The 20,868-nt window shown below is 43.9% G+C and overlaps 1 protein-coding gene across 2 annotated transcripts in view; it reads left to right on the top strand.

The window, feature by feature from the left end:
- The window catches only part of LOC146348162 (protein zyg-11 homolog B), a 35,973-nt gene that overhangs the window by 13,519 nt on the left and 1,586 nt on the right, over positions 1-20,868 (top strand). For both annotated transcript variants that reach the window (XM_084852494.1, XM_084852493.1), the window contains exons 2-13: positions 1,140-1,305; positions 2,384-3,138; positions 6,686-6,826; positions 8,022-8,198; positions 9,752-9,816; positions 12,241-12,340; positions 12,442-12,492; positions 14,191-14,352; positions 15,658-15,705; positions 17,097-17,294; positions 17,384-17,436; positions 19,818-19,915. In XM_084852494.1, coding sequence (XP_084708620.1) covers positions 1,293-1,305; positions 2,384-3,138; positions 6,686-6,826; positions 8,022-8,198; positions 9,752-9,816; positions 12,241-12,340; positions 12,442-12,492; positions 14,191-14,352; positions 15,658-15,705; positions 17,097-17,294; positions 17,384-17,436; positions 19,818-19,915 — 1,861 coding nt within the window. In that variant the 5' untranslated portion in view covers positions 1,140-1,292. The remainder of the gene's footprint in view (positions 1-1,139; positions 1,306-2,383; positions 3,139-6,685; positions 6,827-8,021; positions 8,199-9,751; positions 9,817-12,240; positions 12,341-12,441; positions 12,493-14,190; positions 14,353-15,657; positions 15,706-17,096; positions 17,295-17,383; positions 17,437-19,817; positions 19,916-20,868) is intronic.

Raw genomic sequence — 20,868 nt, 5'->3', positions numbered from 1 at the left:
AACCCAGGGCAGATTTTCCTTTAGCCAATCACTGGCTCAGCCCCTGGGTGGACCGCCCTGGCCTCCGAGAGGCTGGAACTCCCCACCACCTCCAGCTGTTAGCACTTCCCAATTAGGAGGGACCATGGCTGGTCTTGAGTGAAAGGCCAAGGAGCCCCTAGATAACGCGCAGTCCCAGGTGGTTACATCAGACATGACCGCCTGGCCTAATCTTATGATGGAAAACAGGCCATCGTTCTTGACAGGTAGTAACTTGTGTTGCCCATCACTAAAAAAAAGGAAGCACATCACCAATAAAGAGCACATAGATTTGAATAAAAGTTGCGTATGCCTGTTTGGGTAGAGATACAAATTTAGAAATTACTATAATTAGATATGCAAGACATTCCACCAGATCGGGGAAGACTGACAGGGTGACCTGTGTGCCTTGCTCAGTCTGCTGTTCAGGTGCTGGCAATGGGCAACTTCAAGGCCCCTGCTTCTCTCCCTTCTTATGGTTCTTTATCTTTAAACTGGACTGGGTAGCCCTTCAAATAAAGGACACATGGCCACCCTAGTGCTGTGCTGAGCCCACTTCCCCCTTGTCTTTAGGGCCAAGGCTTAAGGGAAGCAAGTGATACGGGTATTCCTTAGCAGCATGAGAGCAGTGTGCATGCAGTCCTTGACCCTGACAGTTCTGATCCATTGATATTTTTCTGTAACACTAGAAATCAGGTGAGAGATGGTCTCTGTCAATAGTACAGATCCTCTCCTACCTTGCTCTCTCCCCATATAGACTTGGAGCTACTCTTGAAAGGAAGTTATTTTTAAAGCAATAACTTGTAGTTACTTCATTCCAGCCAACAATATGTGTATTGCCAGAATATGCATATTGTTTACATCTGTAAAGGTGAATTATTAAAACTGTTACAGTTCTGACTCTGATGCCTGGTGTCGACAATCCCCTGAGCCCAGTTTCTTCCCCCAAAGGATCATTTCAGTGATGATGGGATTTGCAAATGTAGTTGTCCCCTCTCCTGTCTGACAGTGATGGGAGCTCCTCACCCATTAATACTTTGCAGTATTAATGGCTTGGTTTGTGATGGACTATGACTTTTTTTTTACTATACAATATCAGGCATTTACTTTATTTTGAACAGGAAGAGGCTTCGCCATATTCTCTGCTTGACATCTGCTTGAATTACCTAACTTCTGATGTAGAGAAGTTTTGTACAGAAAGGCATGATGGGACACTATGTTTGCAAGAGCCTGGAATATTTCCACAAGAAGTAGCTGACCGATTGCTGCGGACAATGGCATTTCATGGTAAAACCATTCTTCTGGGTCTGGTAACTGGGGAGGGGTGGGATGTCAGAAAAGATAGCTGTTTGAACTGTTTCTTGATTTACCTGCACGGGGCATTTTTATTATTCTGACTTGCCACTCATTCCTGTGGGGCTACATCAGTTGCTGTGATTCAGGCAGACTTTGTGCTATTAGAACCAAATGGCATCCTGTACTAGGCAAGTAGGACAGAGCCACAAAACACTGCTTCACTCCCCACTGTAAATTATTTGAAGTCCTGGATGCAGAGTTACACTCAGTACGACAGAGTGGGGAAGCTCAGGCCTGTGGGCCAAATCTGGCCCTCCTGGGGTGTCAATTCAGGTTTCCCCAGATGGCCATGCCTCCTTTCTGACCACACACCCTTTCCCCTGTGTTCCAATCATTTGGTGGTTTTCCTGCTTTTACTTGTTTTTCACCCCATTCTAAAAGATTGAAATGCCTCTCCTAAGTTACTGGTAGTAGAGCTTTTAAGCTAAAGTATTCTGGTATTTTTGGTATTTTGACCCCACTCACCACTAGAGTACAGCCCTCAAGAGCTTGTCTGAAAATTAATTCAGCCCTCAAGCCGAAAGAGGTTCCCAACCACTAATTTACAGTATCATCTAGGGTTGGCTGCTCTAACAGCCCTATAGAAATGCCTACTTCAGTCTCTCTCCTTGTCCTGTTCCCTCTTCACTAACGTCCTACCCTACAAAATAAAAGCCCCTTGTGCTGCAAAGTTGAAGCCCACATGTGGGTTTGATGGGATCTGTGTTAGCACTGAGATAGGGGATAGTTCTCAGTTGCCTTTTGCTCCAGCCACAGCCAAGAACAGGATTGTGTTGCAGTTCCCCAGTACCACTTGCCTGTTGATACCACTTGCTAGAAAAAGGAAAGACTTCAGAATCAGGAGTGCAGCTGAGTCCGTCTGTCTCCTCTAGCAAGCCTGCCCTCTTCCTTCTGCTCAGGGCCCAGTCCCAAAGCCATAGTGGGAATTCCTTAGCTATGGTATCTTCCACTTTGAAAACAAAAGCTGTGATTTTACTGGTTACTGGTTTTTCTTCCCACCCTTCGCCAGGGCTACTAAATGAAGCAACCGTGGGCATTTTTCGAGGCAACCAGATGCGCTTAAAAAGAGCTTGTATCCGCAATGCCAAGATCTCTGCTGTGGCATTTCGGAAAGCATTCTGCCACCATAAGCTGGTTGAGCTCGATGCTACTGGTGTGAATGCAGACATTACGATCACAGATATCATCAGTGGACTCGGCAGCAATAAATGGATCCAGCAAAACCTTCAATGCCTTGTGCTGAACTCATTAACTCTTTCGTTGGAAGATCCCTATGAAAGGTGCTTCAGTCAGCTGACAGGCCTCCGTGCATTGAGCATTACCAATGTTCTCTTTTACAACGAAGATCTGGCTGATGTGGCTTCGCTTCCAAGATTAGAGAGCTTGGATATATCCAACACCTCAGTCACTGACATAACTGCTCTCCTTGCCTGCAAGAACCGCCTCAAGTCTCTTACCATGCACCACCTGAAATGCTTGAAAATGACGACCACTCAGATTTTGGATGTCATCAGAGAGTTAAAATTCCTGAATCATCTTGACATTTCAGATGATAAGCAGTTCACATCTGATATTGCACTTCGCTTGTTAGAACAGAAAGACATATTGCTCAGGCTTGTATCTTTGGACATCTCGGGGAGGAAACATGTTACAGATGAAGCAGTAGAAGCATTTGTTAAGCAGCGACCTGCAATGCAGTTTGTGGGGTTGCTAGCCACTGATGCTGGCTACTCCTTATTTCTCACCGGAGAAGGAAACTTGAAGGTTGGTATCTGTTGGTATCTGTTACTCAATTTGAATTAGTTATGAAATAAGTTTGATATTTTGGGGGTAAAGCTTCAAATCCTGGTTGGTGGTGAATGGGTCAGTTCTGACAACTTGGGGGAAGGGGGCATGGTAATGCCATCTCCAGAGGGTGGCAAGGTCAGGCACTTTCTAGGCCCCCAAGACCAGCAAAGGGTCCACTACCCCCACACCACGACAATGCCACTTTGTATGGAGCAGCCAAGAAGGTAAGAGGCAGCATGAAAGAATTAAGGAGCCAGTACTGGAGTGAGTGGGTTCGCCCAGCATGCTTGCCCTACCCACCTGCTTCCAAAATAGATTGTTGGCAAGCAACTACTCTTCCTGCATCTCAGTTTCTCACTATTCTTTCGTTCATTTACCATGTTCTGCTTTTTTCACAACCCTTTTCACTCTAGTGTTGAGTGAGCCGGTTAACTCAGGCTCTGGGTTCATCCTCATATAACCTCTGTATTTTGTCTTTTAGTTTAGCTTACTACTGTTGTTGTTGTTGTTGTTGTTTGTAAGTTCTGTAGAGGATTTGTTGGGGCTGTATGGCAGAATATGAATATAATAAATATGTAATAAAATTCTGTACATGTAGAACATGAATCAGAGAGGCAGGCGTTCCTATCCGTTTTCCTGAGAATCTTTTTCTCAAAGGTACAACCACAGAACACCTCTCAAGCTTCTCTTCAGGCTTCCCTCAGTGTTGGGGTTTTTTTTAAAAAAAGCTTTGAAAAATAACATAAAGGCCTTTCTAAAGGGGAATAGCACTGGTGAATGTCTACTATTCCCTCCACCCCTCCATTTTTCTTTTAAACAGTTCTTATGGCAAAACGTGGGTGTTTTGCTTTGTTTTTTAAGCTCAGGAGGTTTCTGAGCACTTTGGGTTCTCTAAGGTGCCATAACATTTCAAGAAAATGCAGGCTGGTGTGTGCTGCGTTTGCCACAGTATATATTGCAGCTTGTGAGAGGCTGTTCCAAAATGAGAACTTTTCTCTTTCTTCTTCTGTAACTCCATCTGTCGTTTTCCTTTCCCTGCAGTGTATAAAAGAAGTTATCTTGCTCTTCAAAGCCCAAACACCATAATAATGACAGTTCAGTTTGCTTCTACTGGCTGATAGGGGACTCTGTGGCTTTGTCATTCCCACCTCCCACCACCCCCTGCTGAGGCGCACAGCCATGGGAAGTGGGTGGTGTTGTGTTTCTCTGCTTGTGGAAGAGGAGGATAATTTCTTGCCCAGCAACAAAGGACAGATCTGTGCAATGGCAATGCCATGCCTATTAGTATGTTGTCTTCTGGCAACCTGTTGGTCAGCCAGCACTCGGGCTAGTTTTCTTGAAATGTTACAGTTGCCCTGCATTTGAATAGTCCCTAAAAATGGTGGTTTATACAAAGATATTTGTCAGTTGGGTCACTAAGCTTCTGTAAAGGCATGTGGCAGCAATTTGTTAACCATGCTTACAAAATATCAATGGCACTGTAAATTTCAATTTAGTTGCACTTGATTAGTTGTCCTATTAAAGTTTCAAGATGGGTGGAAAATTGAGGCCTCTCCAGTACAAATTGCTCATTGTATCAGTTTTCCTGTAATTGTTGTCTGGTTTTTAAAATATAATTATACATAAATGGTTCGCACAAGTGTTCAAGTGCACTCACACCTCTTTCCAAGTGATTCACATAAGGGGTCCTTGCAAAAACTTTACTTCAGACACTGACAGTACATCCCATCAATTTCACTGGGGCATGCTTCTAGGAAAGTGGGTATAGGACTGAAGCCTTCATTGCCGAACAAGGGCTGCTTCAAGACCACTAGGAACATTTGCTCTGTGGTCTGTTCATCTGAAACAAGGGTACTGATTTCTTCCAGGATATCCAGGTCTGCATTGAAGGTGGTGGATCATTTATTTATTTATTTATTTATTTATTTCATTTCTATACCGCCCAATAGCCGAAGCTCTCTGGGCGGTTCACAAAAATTAACAAAAAAATTATTTTGTGTCTGCATTTGCAGTATATTTTGTCTATCAGCATTGCCCAGCAGCTTTGGATTGCAGCATGGAAGAGTGCACAAATACTGAACTGTACATGTATAAGTAGTCAAGTTTACACTACTACATCATGGGTACATCATGCGTACATGATGTGGGTGAAATCACACGATGGATTGGCATGAAAGGGTTAAAATATAAGAACAATACAGAAGGCTCAACTATATTATTTATTATTATTGCATTTATATCCCGCCTTTTTTCCTCTTGCAAGGAACCCAAGGCAGCTTACATTATCCACCTCCTCTCCGTTGTATCCTCACAACAACAACCCTGTGAGGTAGGTTGGGCTGAGAGTCTGTGACTGGCCCAAAGTCACCCAGTGAGCTTCCATGGCCAAATGGGGACTAGAACCCGGATCTCCCAGCTCCCAGTCCGTCACTCTCACCACTACACTACACTGGCTAGGATGAAAATGTCCTGGTTTCTAATGGATGAAGGCATACAGTTTTTCTGAAACATGGTGAATTTGGGTAAGAATGTCAGAGTTTGCTTCCTGATAATAGCCTGAATTCCAATTGTGGCAACAACATGACCAGAGGTGCAGAACCTCAGGCATGGGGGCCAAATCTGGCCCTCCTGGGGTCCTAATCTGGCCCTCTGGTGTTCCCCAGAAGACCACTCCCCTTCCCATGGCCCACCCCCTTTCCCCAACCATGGGTGGTTTCCTGGCCTTTGTGCATTTTCCCCAATTCTAAAAGGTTGAAATGCCTTTCCTAAGGCTTAGTTACCAGCAGTAAGAGCTTGAAGCTGAACCTTGCTGGCATTTTTTTGTTTTTTGGCCCCACCCTTTTTGTCCTTTGCCCTGCCCACTACTGGAATGCAGCTCCCAAGAGCTTCTCCAAAATGGAATTTGGCCCTTGGGGTGAAACAGGTTCTGCACACCTGAGCTAGACTGTAATATTTCATGCATAAACAGGTCCAGCATCTTAGCTGCAATCATATACCCACTTACCTGGGAGTAAGCTCGATTGAACTTTCTTGGGACTTAATTCTGAGTAAACATGTATAGGATTGTATTCTGAATGCTTAGCTTTTCATAAGCAATGCTGAATTGCAGGCCTGATTATATAAGAATAATGTATAATGAGTAAGTTAAACATGCAAAACACTTACAATAGGAGATAGAGAGGGTGCATGTACTTTGTACATCCAAAAGTTGTGCGGGGGGTGGGGGGGTGGAATTAAACAACCTTCCATATATTCCCCACTCTTGACTAAAAGATTAAAAAAAATATTTATGTCTGAGCCTAAATATTTTTTTAATCTTTTAGTCAAGAGCGGGGATGGAGGAACAGAGTTATACAAGAACTATTGGAAAGCATATTCAGCCCTCTTCTGGTTTCCAAGCTATGTACAATTTTATTTCCTGTGTTTGTCAAACAACAACAAATACATTTCAAAACAGATATATTACCTATATCTTCTTCTGCCACAATTTCAAACTCTAGTATGTTGTGTTTGTATACTGAAGGTATCTGGAGAAGCAAATGAAACTCAGATTTCCGAAGCTCTGAAGCGTTACAGCGAGCGGGCATTCTTTGTGCGGGAAGCACTCTTTCATCTTTTCAGCCTTACGCATATTATGGAAAAAACCAAGCCAGAAATTCTAAAGGTAAAACTATTTAGCACTGATAAGGCATCTTTGCAGACATCGCTTTGTGAATGTAATCTGTCTGAGGCTGTCTTCAGCAAAACACAGACCAAAAATGTGTGGGGACTGGCAAATTTGGAGGGGGCAAGGGAAAAGAGGATATAATAAATGTAGATAGCTGGAAAATCAGGGGGAAATGAGCATGCTATTTATATAGGTTATACTAACTTGAGAGGCTGGGGAAGTATGTGGTGCAAAAAAAGAGAGCAAGAGAGGCGCTTCCACTGTAAGGAATATATAATACACACACAGTGAGAGTTTTGAAGGACATAGCTTGGAGGCCCATGACAGGAATTCATTCAACGGGAAATTGGGAAATGAAATAGTAGCAACTCCATTTAGTTTTCCATTTTGTGATATGACCCAACCTATGGACAGAGCTAGATGTCTTTGAATATGGGCCTTTGCCAAACAGCAGTAAAATTGTGAGTGAAGGGGATGGACAGTTTCCCCCCAAGAAGTAACAGGAGGGGCACCAGGGAAGAGACAATTTTACCATAGATCCATTGCTCCCTCTCCCCTCACCATAACCTCTCCCCCAGCTATTCAGCTTGCCTGAGGGGAAAATTGCCCAGATGTGTTATCAGTCAAAGATATACAAGAAACCGAATCTACTTCCAGGTGTGTTTTGAGGGGGTGGGGATTGGGATTGCTCGGGGCTTTTCTTCCCAAGCTTACCTCGCATCAGAGCCACCTGTGTCCCTCTTCACTCCAATTCCTTTATAATGCTATATTAAGGTGTTCCTGGGAAATAAAGGGGAATGGGGGGGGGGCAGTCCATCTGACTAGAAGAAAAGGCTGATCTGTCTCTCCCTGTCTTATAAGGTGGCCTGATGCAAAAGAGGAGAGGGCTCTTGCACCTTTAATAGCTGTGTTGAAGAGGGCTCATATAAGCTACATCTGCTGAAATTCCCTCTTCTGAACCACTATGAAAGCTACAAGAGCCCTGTTACCTTTTGCATCTGGCCACCCTACTCCCTCGGGAATGTGAAGGGTAATGCAGTTGGTTTGGGATGGTGATGTATAACAGCTAGTGTAAAGGATCCTGGCATGAGTAAGCTTACTTTTGCCTTAGGATCTTGTAGCTGATTCTGTACGTGTGACTTTATATGTGATAGGAAGTTCTGATTTGGCCTATTTTGATTCTTTGTTTCAGCTAGTAGTTATTGGGATGAAAAATCACCCTCTGAACTTGCCAGTGCAATTAGCAGCAAGTGCCTGTGTGTTTAACTTGACAAAACAAGATTTGGCAGCAGGCATGCCTGTTAGGCTCCTGGCAGATGTCACTCATTTGCTCCTTAAGGCCATGGAGCACTTTCCCAATCATCAACAGGTAAGCCATTTAATCCCCCCCCCCCCCAAGATATGGGGCTGAACTAGTGTGCTGAAACTCTTGAAAACTGTAAACACACAAAACAAAAAAACTTTCCTGTGAATTCCATCTCCTTAGAAGAGGTCGGGTAAGTGCTTCCCCCACACCATTTACTTTTAGTTATGAGTACACTAGTGTTAAACCTGACCGTAAAGGACAGGAGTTGAGCAATGTCTTGTTGGAAATGTCTTATGAGCCAAATGGTTTCAGCATATTTTCAAAAAATTATAATCAGACTTTGCCTGTTATGAATGTGGCACATATTGGCTCAGGGCTGATGAACTTACTACACTGCCATGAAATTTCATTAACCCTAAGGTGCTTGGTGAATTTTTAACAGTAGTTCAGCTGAGATTGCTGTAATTCTCATGATGTTAGTGTTATACAACACCATTTCCACCTATATCTTATTGGTTGCGTTTGGAAGTAGGGTTAAGCCGTGGTGCCCTCCAGATGTGTTAGACTACAACTTTCATTGTCTCCAGCCAGCATGGCCATTGGTGGCTGGCTGGGATGATGAGAGTTGTAATCCAGCACATCTGGAGGATGTTGGGGAAGGCCAGTTTAGCATTACAAGAACACACCTAGCTTCCTTTCATGCTCGTGTTCTACCCTTCTTTCTCTTCCTCCAGCGTGGCCAGTAGGAGGAGATCGGAAGCTTCTGCTTCAGTTTTAGATTAACTACAGTTTAGGATATCATTTGACTGAGGCTTATTTAAGCTCTGGCTAATCTTCGCTATGACTACTGAAAACAAACCAGCTTCCTAAACTATGGTTTGAAGTTAGCTTGTTTCTACTAACAGTAGTTAAAATTAACCACAGCTTGTCCAAGTTCCGTCTACTGTGTCCTATCTAAAGAACCTAGATAGCTATTTAAAATAAAATTTGCTAAAATAAATAACATTTCCCCTTCCTGGGAAAGTTTGGCACACCCACTCTCTTTACACTTTTAAACTCACTTGAAAACATTTTTATTCAAGAAGGCTTTTTATTATTAGCTTTTTAATCTATGCATGTTGACTGGCTGTGATAAATACTTTTAGCTGTGCTGTTTTTATTATGTGTATTTTATTGTTGTTGATATTTTAGTGTTATATGTAATTTGTAAACCACTTTGTGAGAAGACTTTCTAAATGGTGGGGTAAAAATCTATAAAATAGAAGTGTCTGGTAAACTCCGATACATTGTGAAGACTGCACCCTTTCACCTCTCCCCATTTTGTTCTAAATGAATACATTTGCAAATGACAATATCAAATTGTAAAAGGTATGTTTAAATTTTTAATAATTTGTTCCGGGGGGAGCCTATAGCCCTTCAGATGTTTTGGCCTACAACTCCCATGATCTCTTACCATTGCCATGCTCGCTAGGGCTGATGGGAATTGTAGGTGAAAACATCTGGAGGACTACAAGTTACCCAGCCCTGATTTATTAGATTGATCTAGAAGGAAGGAAAGACTCAAAAATCCTGCATGTGAAACATTTTGTACTGAGTGCTGTTTTGTTCTCTTACAGCTGCAAAAGAACTGCCTTCTGTCATTGTGCAGTGACAGGATCCTTCAGGATGTTCCATTTAACAGGTTTGTTTTACCTTCTGAGTTTCGAAGGAGGGGATAGCGTTTCAGATGCTTGAATTTTTTGTCATGAAACACAGGTGTCATTTGCTGGATGCATGCCAGAGTTTTACTTGGTGTTTTGTTTGTGGATGTTTTCCCCAATCATAAATAATTGATGCTGAGGGGGGCGGTTTAAAAAAACATTTCTGCACAAACATGTGGGTTGACTTCACTTTAGACCAAAAGGCTTTGGATTCTGTACATTAATGAAAATGGCATTTGCCTAGCTACTAGGGATAGCAGTACTTCTTCAGAGTTAATGCCAGTGAAGATGATTAGCCTATGAGTTCTCCAACTTCTGACTAAATTGGAACAATTGTCCATATTCCTAGATAGTGCCAAGTGGGTAGAAAATCCACCCACTGCCTTCTGCTCTAGCAAGAAATAAATGCATGCTACCTAGAGCTATGTGCATCATGGCTTAATCTATACATAAGGAATTTTGGTACTTAACAGGGAAACTTTATACAATTTTAAAATTATTGATGATTTAGGCGCAATCCTATCTAGATAGGCGGCCACCTCCGAACTCGGAGGCGACCGTCTATCCAAAGCAGGACAGGAGAAGCACGAAGGGGATTGTTCCCTCCATGGTCCTCCTACCCTGCTTTTTTAGCTAGACAGCTGCTTTTGGCTGTCTAGCCACGGGAGCATGGAGCAGGGAAGGAGGCTGCTGTACGACACATAGGATGTGTCGTACAGGAATTTCCACTCTCCCCGCCCTGGAATGCTCCCAGCCGCGCCCCTTTCTGGCTGCTCCATGCTCCTCTCGCGAGCGTGGAGGGTGGGGCTTTTCCGCACTGCCTCCGAGGCAGCACGGAAGCGCAGGGAGGTCGGTTCTCTGGGAACCGACCTCAGAGCACAAGCTCTGAGGCCGGTTCCCAGAAAACTGCATATCCTATGACCGTCTAGCCGCTGTCTAGTGGCCATAGGATTGCTCCCTCCATTATATCTTTAACTTTTTTATACTTCTATTTATAGGTTTTAACTGTACAAGTTTTAATGTTGTAAAGCCGCCCTGAGTCCCAGTATTGGGGGAAAAGGCAGGTAATAAATAAATATAATAATAACAGCAACAACAACAACAATAATCAACAACATAGGATTTGGTATCTTGCAAATTCCAATTTTACTGCAAATGTTTCTGGCCCATTTAGATGTGAGCACAGCCTGGGAAAAGCTTGGAAACCAGAAATGGACTGGATATGCTTTCCAATAGTTCTTGCATAGCTCCCTGTTCCTCCATCCCCACACTTGATTAAAAGAATAAAAAATTTTCTGTCTGAGTGTAAATAATATGTGAAAGGTTGTTTAATTTTCTCCCTGCCCCCCACCCTCAGCACAACTTTTGGATGTACAAAGTGCACACAGCCCCACCCCTTTCTATCTCCTATGGTAGGTGTAATTAAGGAGATTTGTAAATAAAGCCTTACATTTTGTATAGTAAGAGGTACCCCAAAAGGTTAGCCAGTGGCTAGTAAGAGTTAAAACAATTTTCAGTTGTGTCTGGATAGCATGTTGGGAGAGCAAGAAGATGGCATTCATTCTTGGAACATTGAAGACTACCCCAAGCCTTATTAGCAGCTTTACACACAGCACTGAGTCTGGCAAACCCCACCTCCAATCGGAGATGAGGACATAACCCTTGTGAGAGATACTTCTGATCATAAGCAGGTTACCATGACCTAGTAGAGAGATGATGGCAGCAAGAGTCCAGTGCAGGTTGGTTTGCTTGCTTTGCCACCCCACTGGGGCTGGGGCTTTGTCCCCTCCCCAGTTCAGGTCAGGGGAACTGACCTCTGCCCCCAAAGGCTCTTAAGGAGAGTCCCCTCCTTTTGAGAATCATGGATTCCCCTTCCTATTTACCTCTCAAAACTGCAGTCTTTGCCTTGTGACGAAGTTCCGCACAGATGAGGTGTTGTGACAAAGCATCAAGCACAACACAGAAACCAACATCCTATGTTAGAGTCACTTTGAGTTTCTATAAAAATGCTCAACTGCCCATGCCAATCTGCTGTCATGGAAAAAAATCCTTCCCAGTCCCATCACTCAACAATGAATTGGGATCCATAGCACTTTCTGCTTAATAGCTAAAGTAAAAGCCCTGAAGATAGGGTGGGTGGGAAAACCGGCTTTGCCACACATCCCTGGCCCAAAGTGGGGTACTCCTTATAACCATTGGCAGAGAAGACTAGAGGGAAGACATTTTGCTCATCACAAGGCCTGAGGTCAGCTGGGATTTTAAAATTCAACTGTACACTTTTGTCTGAGTAGCAGGGACCAAAGTGCTTTGATTATTATTTTGTTGTTGTCTGGGAAATGTGGGATATTGTGTTTGCATTTCCCAGCCACCTGCTGATCTGTGAACTTTCTGTCTGTTACCTTCAGGTTTGAAGCAGCCAAGCTCGTTATGCAGTGGCTATGTAACCATGAAGATCAGAATATGCAGAGGATGGCCGTGGCTATAATCTCCATTCTCGCCGCAAAGGTGTGAGACCTTCAATGTCTGTAACTTGCTTAACTCCCAAGGCCCTTCTGACAGTAATCTGATATTTCTGTGTTTCATTTTTTTGTGTGTGCTGCTTATAGCTTTCAACGGAACAAACAGCTCAACTTGGTGCAGAACTCTTCATTGTCAGGGTAAGCTAAGTGGTGGCACCATTTTGAATTGTTACCTTTGGCTGAAATATGATCAACTGCACAAGTTTGTTACAGTTGACAGTAATTTTATTAAAAGTTTACACTGGTATGATAAATTTAAAAATGTACATTGGGAAGATGGGAATATTAAGTCTTTATGCTATTCAAGGTTTTTTTTTTTAAGTATTCTGATGAATTTGACACACATACTTGTCCCTCCTCCTGGACCCCCGGGAACATAGAGGCAGGAGTGGTGCTATTACTTCAAGTTCTGTGGGGAAATACATTTGATTTTCCTTCTTTTATTTGGTGTGGACTACAACCTCCTGTGGGCTTGTTATAGTTTTGTGTTGGAAGGTTAATCTCCTTTATTTATTAATCATAGGGCTCAAAAGAGGGCAGAGTGCTATTTAGTGCTTACGCAGCAGCACCAACAGTGTTTCATTAGACGGGCAGACAGTGCTATTCAAAAAACTGAACTAGTTGGTGTGGCAGACATGCAGTCTGTGGACCTCTACCTAGGGTAGCCAGATGCAAAAGAGAATGGGAGTGGGGGTGGAGTCCTCCACCATTAGCAGTTGTGTAGAAGAGGGGATTTCTACATGCACGGCAGGTGATGCCTGCTGAAATTCCCATTCCTCTTTTGCATCTGGCTACCCTACCCCTACGCCATGTGCCACATGGCTTACTGCTCTGCCAGGCCTTGGACTCATATATGTGCCATGGAGGTAGTACGCATACCAGACCTCTTCTAATCTGATGAAGCATTTGGCTTCTGATATTCATCTTTAGACAGCAGTGTGCCAAAGGCCTTTCTTGAGCCCCACTCCTTATTGTCTATTCTATATGAAATCATGAGGCTACAATCCCATAAACACTGACCTGAAAGCAAGTCCTGCTGAATTAGGAGAGGCATTTCAAACTCTTAGAATGGGGGGGAAAACATACAGAAAAACAGTTAGGGTAGAGGGCGTGGCCATCTGGGAACCCCAGATGGGCCAGATTTGGTCCATGGGTTTGCCGTTCAACAGCTCTGCCTTCATGTAAGGTATTCTTCTTGTAGAGAAATACTGTTCTGGTGTTGCTCATCTGCGTTTAACTACAAACTATTTGTGACCACAGCAGACTTGTTTGTTTAAACCCAGGTTGGCCCCAATTGTGTATTAGACAACCAAGAGGGAAGACGCTGTTCGCACAAAACATCAAAAGGGGAAAAAATCCAAAAGCCCCTTTGAGTATGGACTGTAATAATTATTTATTTATTTAAGGTTGTGAGAGGACTAAACTTTAGGGCAAAAAGAATGTATGGGTAAAGAGAGAGCTTCCCGTTTATTTCCTTGCAGCCTATCCCCAGACGCTCACTCTCTCAACTCCCACAGCTGGACTCTGACACCAGGAGGGGGTCCAGCTGGGAGGAAAGTGGCATTGGGAGAGAGCCTGTGTGGCTGTCAGCTGTGGGCAGGACAGGGCTTTAGCACCCTTCCCCCACATCCCTTTTGCTTTCAGAATTGGGAGGGGGGCACCTTATCACTTTTTTCTTTATATGAAAAGCATTTTTTTTCTTTAAGTTTTTTCTTTATATTGGGACAGAGCTGGTTCCAAACAAATGTGATTGTTACCATTGTGCTGTTTGAGCTGAGATCTGAAACAAGCATGTCGTTTGCAACGGCAATTCCGTTCTCCTCCTCTTCTTTTTAGCAACTACTTCAAATTGTGAAGCAAAAAACGAATCAGAATGTAGTGGATACTACTCTTAAGTTTACACTGAGTGCACTTTGGAATCTCACAGATGAGTCCCCAACCACATGTCGGCACTTTATTGAAAATCAAGGGCTGGAACTCTTCATGAAAGTCTTGGAGGTGAGAGATGAAGGATGTCTGTCAGTATCTGCGCATCTCTCTTTCTGTCTGCAGACTCCCATGTCTGCATGCTGATCCTGAAGTTTGCAGTCTGAGGGTCTGGGCAGCATAGGGGAGACTCTCGACTCATGATAGAGACCTCCTATCATTACATTAGAATACTGGAGAGGGGGCCTGTAATAACCCCCTTACAACTTCCCAAATCAGATTGCACACACAGGCGCTAGCCTTGGCGGGGATGGGGGTGGAGGAAAGCAATTGCAGGGGTAATTGGGCGCAGAGGAAGTGTCCTTCTGCTGTATTTCCCCCAAGTCCAAATCCCCTCCCCAAAACAATTGTTTCAGAGGCAAAGGGGGCTCATGGAGCTCGGCCCCTCTTTGCTGCTAAAACCATCATGGGAGGGTTTTAGCTACCTCAAGTTGTAGTGATGGCTACTAATTTGGATGGCTGTAAAAGGGGATTAGGCAAATTCATGGGGGATAAGGCTATCAGTGGCTACTAGTCCTGGTGGCTATATGCTACCTCCAGTATCAGAGGCAGTATACCTATGTACACCAGTTGGTGGGGAACACGGGCAGGAGGGTGCTGTTGCACTCTTGTCCTGCTTGTGGGCTTCCCATGGGCAGCTGGTTGGCCACTGTGTGAACCGAATGCTGGACTAGGTGGACCCTTGGTATGTTCCACCGTGGCTCTTCTTAGGTTGATCGGCCTTGTCTCACTGACTCTTTTGCTGCGGTTATTGCTTGAAAGGAAATACCTTCTAGAAGGCTCCTTCTCTTGAATGCCTGAGAGGCAAGGGAAGAAAGAACCTTCATGAATGTGCTGTCTCCCATAAAGCAGCCATTGGGTCAGAGGAGGTAAGCGCTCCCCATCCAACACCCAATTCCCTTCATTGCTAAACCCAAATTCTACTCTTCACCCCCTCCCCCATCATAACCTCAGACATTTGAATGCGTCGCCCTCCAGATATTGCTGGACTACAGTTCCCTTCATCCACAAACTTTGGCCCTGCTGGCTGGGACTGATGGGAGTTGGAGTCCAACAACACCTGGAGGGCCGTAGGCTCCTCACCCCTGCACTAGCTCTCAAAGGCTTGCAGGTGTCCTTTGGCATGCTACCTCTGATCCCAGTCTTTCCTGTTTGGGGGACGGGAGGCTGCATTGCTGAAACAATAATGACATATTTGAATTCCTAGGCTCCCCACAATTCCATGAACCTTCTCACAAGGAGCTACTTGTTTTGAAAATCATAATATGTATCAAAAGGCTTATTGAATGGTTGCATATCCTTTGTTTTTCATTACAGTCTTTTCCATCTGAGTCTTCTATCCAACAGAAAGTTCTTGGCCTTCTGGTAAGATTAATAGAATCAAACCGTCATGCGAGGGAGGAATGGTTTTAATAAGACATAATTATCCGGATATTGGAAGTGCTTGTTTTCTCTTCTCTTTGTTTACTTCTCTCCCCCTCTCCCCAACATTTAATACTACATGCAATGAATTACTTTAGATGCCATTCTATTATTATTTTGAGCGGTAAAGCCGCCCAAACACTGTTCCCACATAGCTCCCATTGGTTTCAGTTTCATATTACGGGAACAGCGTTAGAATATAAGAGCCCATCTTCAGAGGTCCTTCTTCTGGAGCCCCTGCCAAATGAAGTGAGGTGGGTGGCTACTAAGAAGCGGGCCTTTTCTGTTGTGGAATAAGCTCCCCAGAAAGGCTCGCCTGGCACCTACGTTGTGGTCTTTTCAGCCCCAGCTGGAGATCTTCTTATATTCCCAGGCATCTTAGTCTTTTAGTTTCTGTCGTTTTAAAACCTGTTCCTGTATGTTAATTCTTTGCAGTGCCGCTAGGTTTTATAGTTTTATTGTGTGGTATTTTATGGTTTTAATTGCTGTGAACCACCTAGAGAGCTTTGGCTATTGGGCTGTATAGAAATGTAGGTAGGTAGGTAGGTAGGTAGGTAGGTAGGTAGATAGATAGATAGATTAGTGGGTTGGATCCAGGATCTGCCTTCTGCAAGAGGAAAGGCTCCGCAGAAGGTCCCTCCACCTGATTTTTGGGGATACGCCACTCCCTCCACACCACAGCTCACCCCATTCAGCAAGCTCTCCTGACTTTCTGTGTAGCATTTTCAGGGGGCTGGAGGGGCTGCCATGGGAAGAAGGGGGTAGGGAAGTACACTTCCACCAGTGCAGGTGATCCAGTGTAAATCTAGATCCAACCCAGTTTCGTTTAGGGCTGTACACATGGCCCACTGAATTTCAAACTTCATGGGTGGCAAAATGGAAGGCTGTTTCTCCAATTTTGGAGTGGGTGTGCACCAACATTAGCCACCATTCTGGGGGGCCCTTACCTTTAGCAGTGGTGGTGGGGTGGCTTTGTTTTATTTTTTAAACTATTTTGCTGATGTTGCAGGCAGCAGCAAAGGCACAGCCTCGCTCTCAGAGGCCTGGCCACCATGTTCTTAACCCCAAAATGACCTGGACACAATATCATTGAGGGGCATTTTGGGGTTGGGGACAATTCTGAGTGACTCTGACAATTGTCACTTTCAGACGTTCTCTGGAGTAGTGTTTGAATATTTGCAAATGCAATCAAGGTAATCATAGCTTAGCCTGTAATCTTTTGACATGAGACAGGTTTGACATTTCTCATGACTCCAGCCTTAATCTACAGAACAAGCTTATTCATGTGCAACTGTTGGTCCATACTGAAATCCCTCTGTCTTGTTTCCACATAGAACAACATAGCAGAGGTTAAAGAGCTCCATTCGGAGCTAATGTGGAAAGACTTCATCGACCACATCAGCAAGCTGTTGCACAGTGCGGAGGTGGAGGTCAGTTACTTTGCAGCTGGGATTATCGCTCACTTGATATCGCGAGGAGAACAAGCCTGGACATTGAGCCGCAGCCAGAGAACCTCACTCCTAGAAGAGCTGGTATTTATGTGATTGAAAATGCTGCCTACTCTTTAATCCAGAGCAACGTTAACATTAACAATAACATCACTTCTTCCCTTGTCTTACAGCATTCTGCCATTTTGAATTGGCCTACTCCAGAATGTGAAATGGTGGCATACAGGTAATTACAGCCTTCACATCATACTTGAGAAAAATATTAACTTGAGCTCTGGTTAATCTGCTACAAATGACATTTTTCTGCCTGAAGTGTTAATGGTCTGCCAGTCCAAATGTTCTGACTAATGGCAAAGTCATGACCCTTGATTTAACAGTCTAGTGAAATATTTAGCCCACAGTCCTATATACACTTACCTGGGAGTAAATCCCACTGAACTCAGTGGGACTGATCTCTGAGAAGACACACATAGGATTGCACTGCTGAACTGCACTGTAAGAGTATTATACAGTGCAATCTTATGCTCGCTTACTCAGAGGTTAGTCCCACTGTGTTCAGTGAGGCTTACTCTCAGGTAAGTGCACAAAGGATTGCAGACCTGCTGAATTCAGTACTACTGCTGCTGAGAGAAAGGACTTGAGGACTGTTCCCTTAGCATGATTCCTTGCACTCTAATGCTGTGCATAGGCAGCGGAAATTGCATCGATCTAAATGGGTCTTATTTTCATACAGGCAGTACCTAACTGTGTCATTCCACTACTGCAAGTGATGTTGCGCTAGCTGAAACTAGGTTCGTAACTAAGAGGAGGATCCATCAAAGTTACATTTGTGCAAGCGATAGTGGAAATGGTTGCATGTTATGCTTTCACAACTACTTATGCAACTGCTTGCACAAAGGTAATGCACAACCAGTTGCGCAACAGAAAGATTCAGCATTGTTCCACTAGCATGATTTGAGTTTGTGGAATGACACCACTGGATACTGCCCGGTGTGTTTAGGATGAGGTTTTTGATATTTTGGGTGCTGGAACAGGCTGGGGCTTTTACGTGACCAGCTTTTTTTCAAATCAGTAAATGTGGCATTGTTTCTCATCTGTGGCACATAGCCCACATGTCTTCCTCAAGGGTTGTACTTCTGATGTGGAAATACTGCATTCTCCTAATACCCAGAACTATGGGGAAATAAGGTTTTGCTTACCCCGCACAGAGCAATTCTGTGGCAATTTTGATTGTACTACTACTGTGGTGCCCTCTTGGATATTTCTTGTGATTTCCCTAGTGATGAGCTTCTCCCCATCTCTTTGAAGGCTGTGTACTCCCCACATCATTGCTGCAGTATGGGAACAACTTTTCTTTTTAAAAAATGTAACTAACACTAGCAACAGTACTCATGCTTGCACAGCAATAGTTCACCAGGAACCAACAGGTTAGTAAGTTAAAGCTGCAGCTGCAAGTTTTAGAGTTCAGGACTTGAGGGACCATTTGGTTAATCTTTAGTCAGTGTTGTCATTTCCCCTCCAGTGCAAAAGTGAAACTGACAAAAAATTAACTGAGGAAGGAACTACCCCTGGGATCTGTGGAAAAAACCCAAAAGCAGTATATGGAGGCTGTGAACTTGAACAGAGGAATAGGAGGAAAAGGGCATGAATGGTGCTGCTTAAGCCTTTCCTTCTGGCAGTTTGTCTGTTCGAAATTGCCCCCTCCAGCTACTTTACTCCCTGCAGAGGGGCAACCTCTCCCTCACTCCATTCTTCTGCTCAAAGTAGCAACCTCTTGCAGTTGCTTTTGGTTTAAAAAAAAAACGAGGAGATACACACAACTCCTTGTCACATTTAGTTTGCATCTTAAGATTTCCACTTTTTCTTTTGCACTTTAGTTTCTTTCTTTCTTTCTTTCTTTCTTTCTCTCTCCCACTCTCATTAGTGTTGGGGCACAGAACTCTTGACTTAACAAAAGAAATGAAGGAGACCAATGACCGCACAGCTGTTCCTCCTTCAGCAAGGATGTTTCCCCCAGTGCAGAGCATGCTGACAGGAGTTGCAGGAGTAAAATCCATGCTTTGGAACATCCTTTGCCTGACAGCCATGTGTCCTCTCTTGTAGCAGAATGTAATGCTGTTTTCATCACCTTGTCCCAGTTGTGCTAGCTGCAATCCTGAAGCATCCCTACAGAACCAGAGTTGAAGGGACAGAGCAAAGAGATTTCCCTGGATGTTAAGACACTCTCTCTCTCTCTCTTTCTTCAGTCTTCCCTAAACTGGCACCATCCAGATGTTTTGGACTACAACTCCAATCAGCCCCAGCCAGCATAGCCAGTGGTCTGGGATGATTAGATTTGTAGTCCAAAACATCTGGATGGCACCTGGCTGGGGAATGGGTTAAGATAAGGTCCATAGGTTAAGATGTGATCTTCTCATGCACTTTGGTTGGAATAAAGACTTGCATGTCAAATTAGTAGCAAATAGAAGCAGTTGAGATCTCTTTATGATTATCCTCTTTTCGTGAGCTGTGTAAACATTTTTGGCAAGATGGACAAAGCATGCTTATATTGTAGTCATCATAGTATTAAAGTTCCAAAATGATTGGGCCTCTTCTTCTCATGAATAGGTCCTTCAACCCATTTTTCCCCTTGCTTGGCTGCTTCATGACTCCTGGGGTACAGCTGTGGGCAGTGTGGGCCATGCAGCACGTTTGCAGCAAAAACCGTATGTAGTGAGACACAATTCTACATTTTAAGCACATCTTTCAACATGTAGTTGGAGTGACTGACAGACTCCAGATAATTCTTGTGATATTTAGCCATATATCTGATTAAAGTAACTTGCTCTAGAGAAAATGGAGAGTTAAAACTATCTTGCAAAGCACCTTTGTATGATGATTTCGCATCAGATAAGCTCTGACACTTTTATCCTGGGTAAAATGCAAAGTAGTCAGTGGAGGGGGGTGGTGTGTGTGTTTGGATTCTAGGAGCCAGTGTGGTGCAGTGGAAGGAGTCTTGGACCTGGATCAGGAGGTCAAGGCTGATATTCCTGCTCAGCTGTGGAGCTTACTGGCAACTCGCCGAAACTGTTTGCGCATCACAGCGACAATTCCTGGGTTGCATAACCATGGACAATTGTTGGAGTAACTCTGGGTTGTTTAATCCATAAACAACCCAGAGTTTCTGGATTCACATTTCAGGGTTGTTAATTGAAAGCAGAAACAATGAGAGCACAGCTTGTGTGCTCTGCTCCTCCTCAAGCTAACACCAAATGTAGCTCTCCTAGATCACCCCACAAGACAGAAAGTAAAATTAGAACATATATTTAAACTAGTCTCTCTAGAGAAGTACTGCAAGGATCCATGCATGGGACATGTGAGATCAATAGAAAGCTGGACAGTAGAGGTAGGGCTAGGAGCCATCACTGTTCCAGGGGTGGTGGTACCCTACAAAAAGAATATTGGTGTACCTGCTAAAGACTGCAGTGCCCGGGCTGGAGAGAAATGGGATGGTTCTGGAAGGCAGAAAAAGGATTCTGAGAGGTAGAAAGAAATGGGAGGGAAAAGCAAGGAATAAAACTGGACTGGAATGCAGAACAATGGCTTGTTCAGCACCACCTCTTCCTCTCCCAGTCCTAGGAGGTGGGAAAGTAGCATGGAGGAGGTTCTGTCTGTTCTA

This window comes from Heloderma suspectum, chromosome 4 (genome assembly GCF_057233095.1).
Source record: "Heloderma suspectum isolate Gila_16-S chromosome 4, 16-S_ref, whole genome shotgun sequence".
NCBI lineage: Eukaryota > Metazoa > Chordata > Lepidosauria > Squamata > Helodermatidae > Heloderma > Heloderma suspectum.
This window is presented reverse-complemented; position numbering and strand designations above follow the sequence as displayed.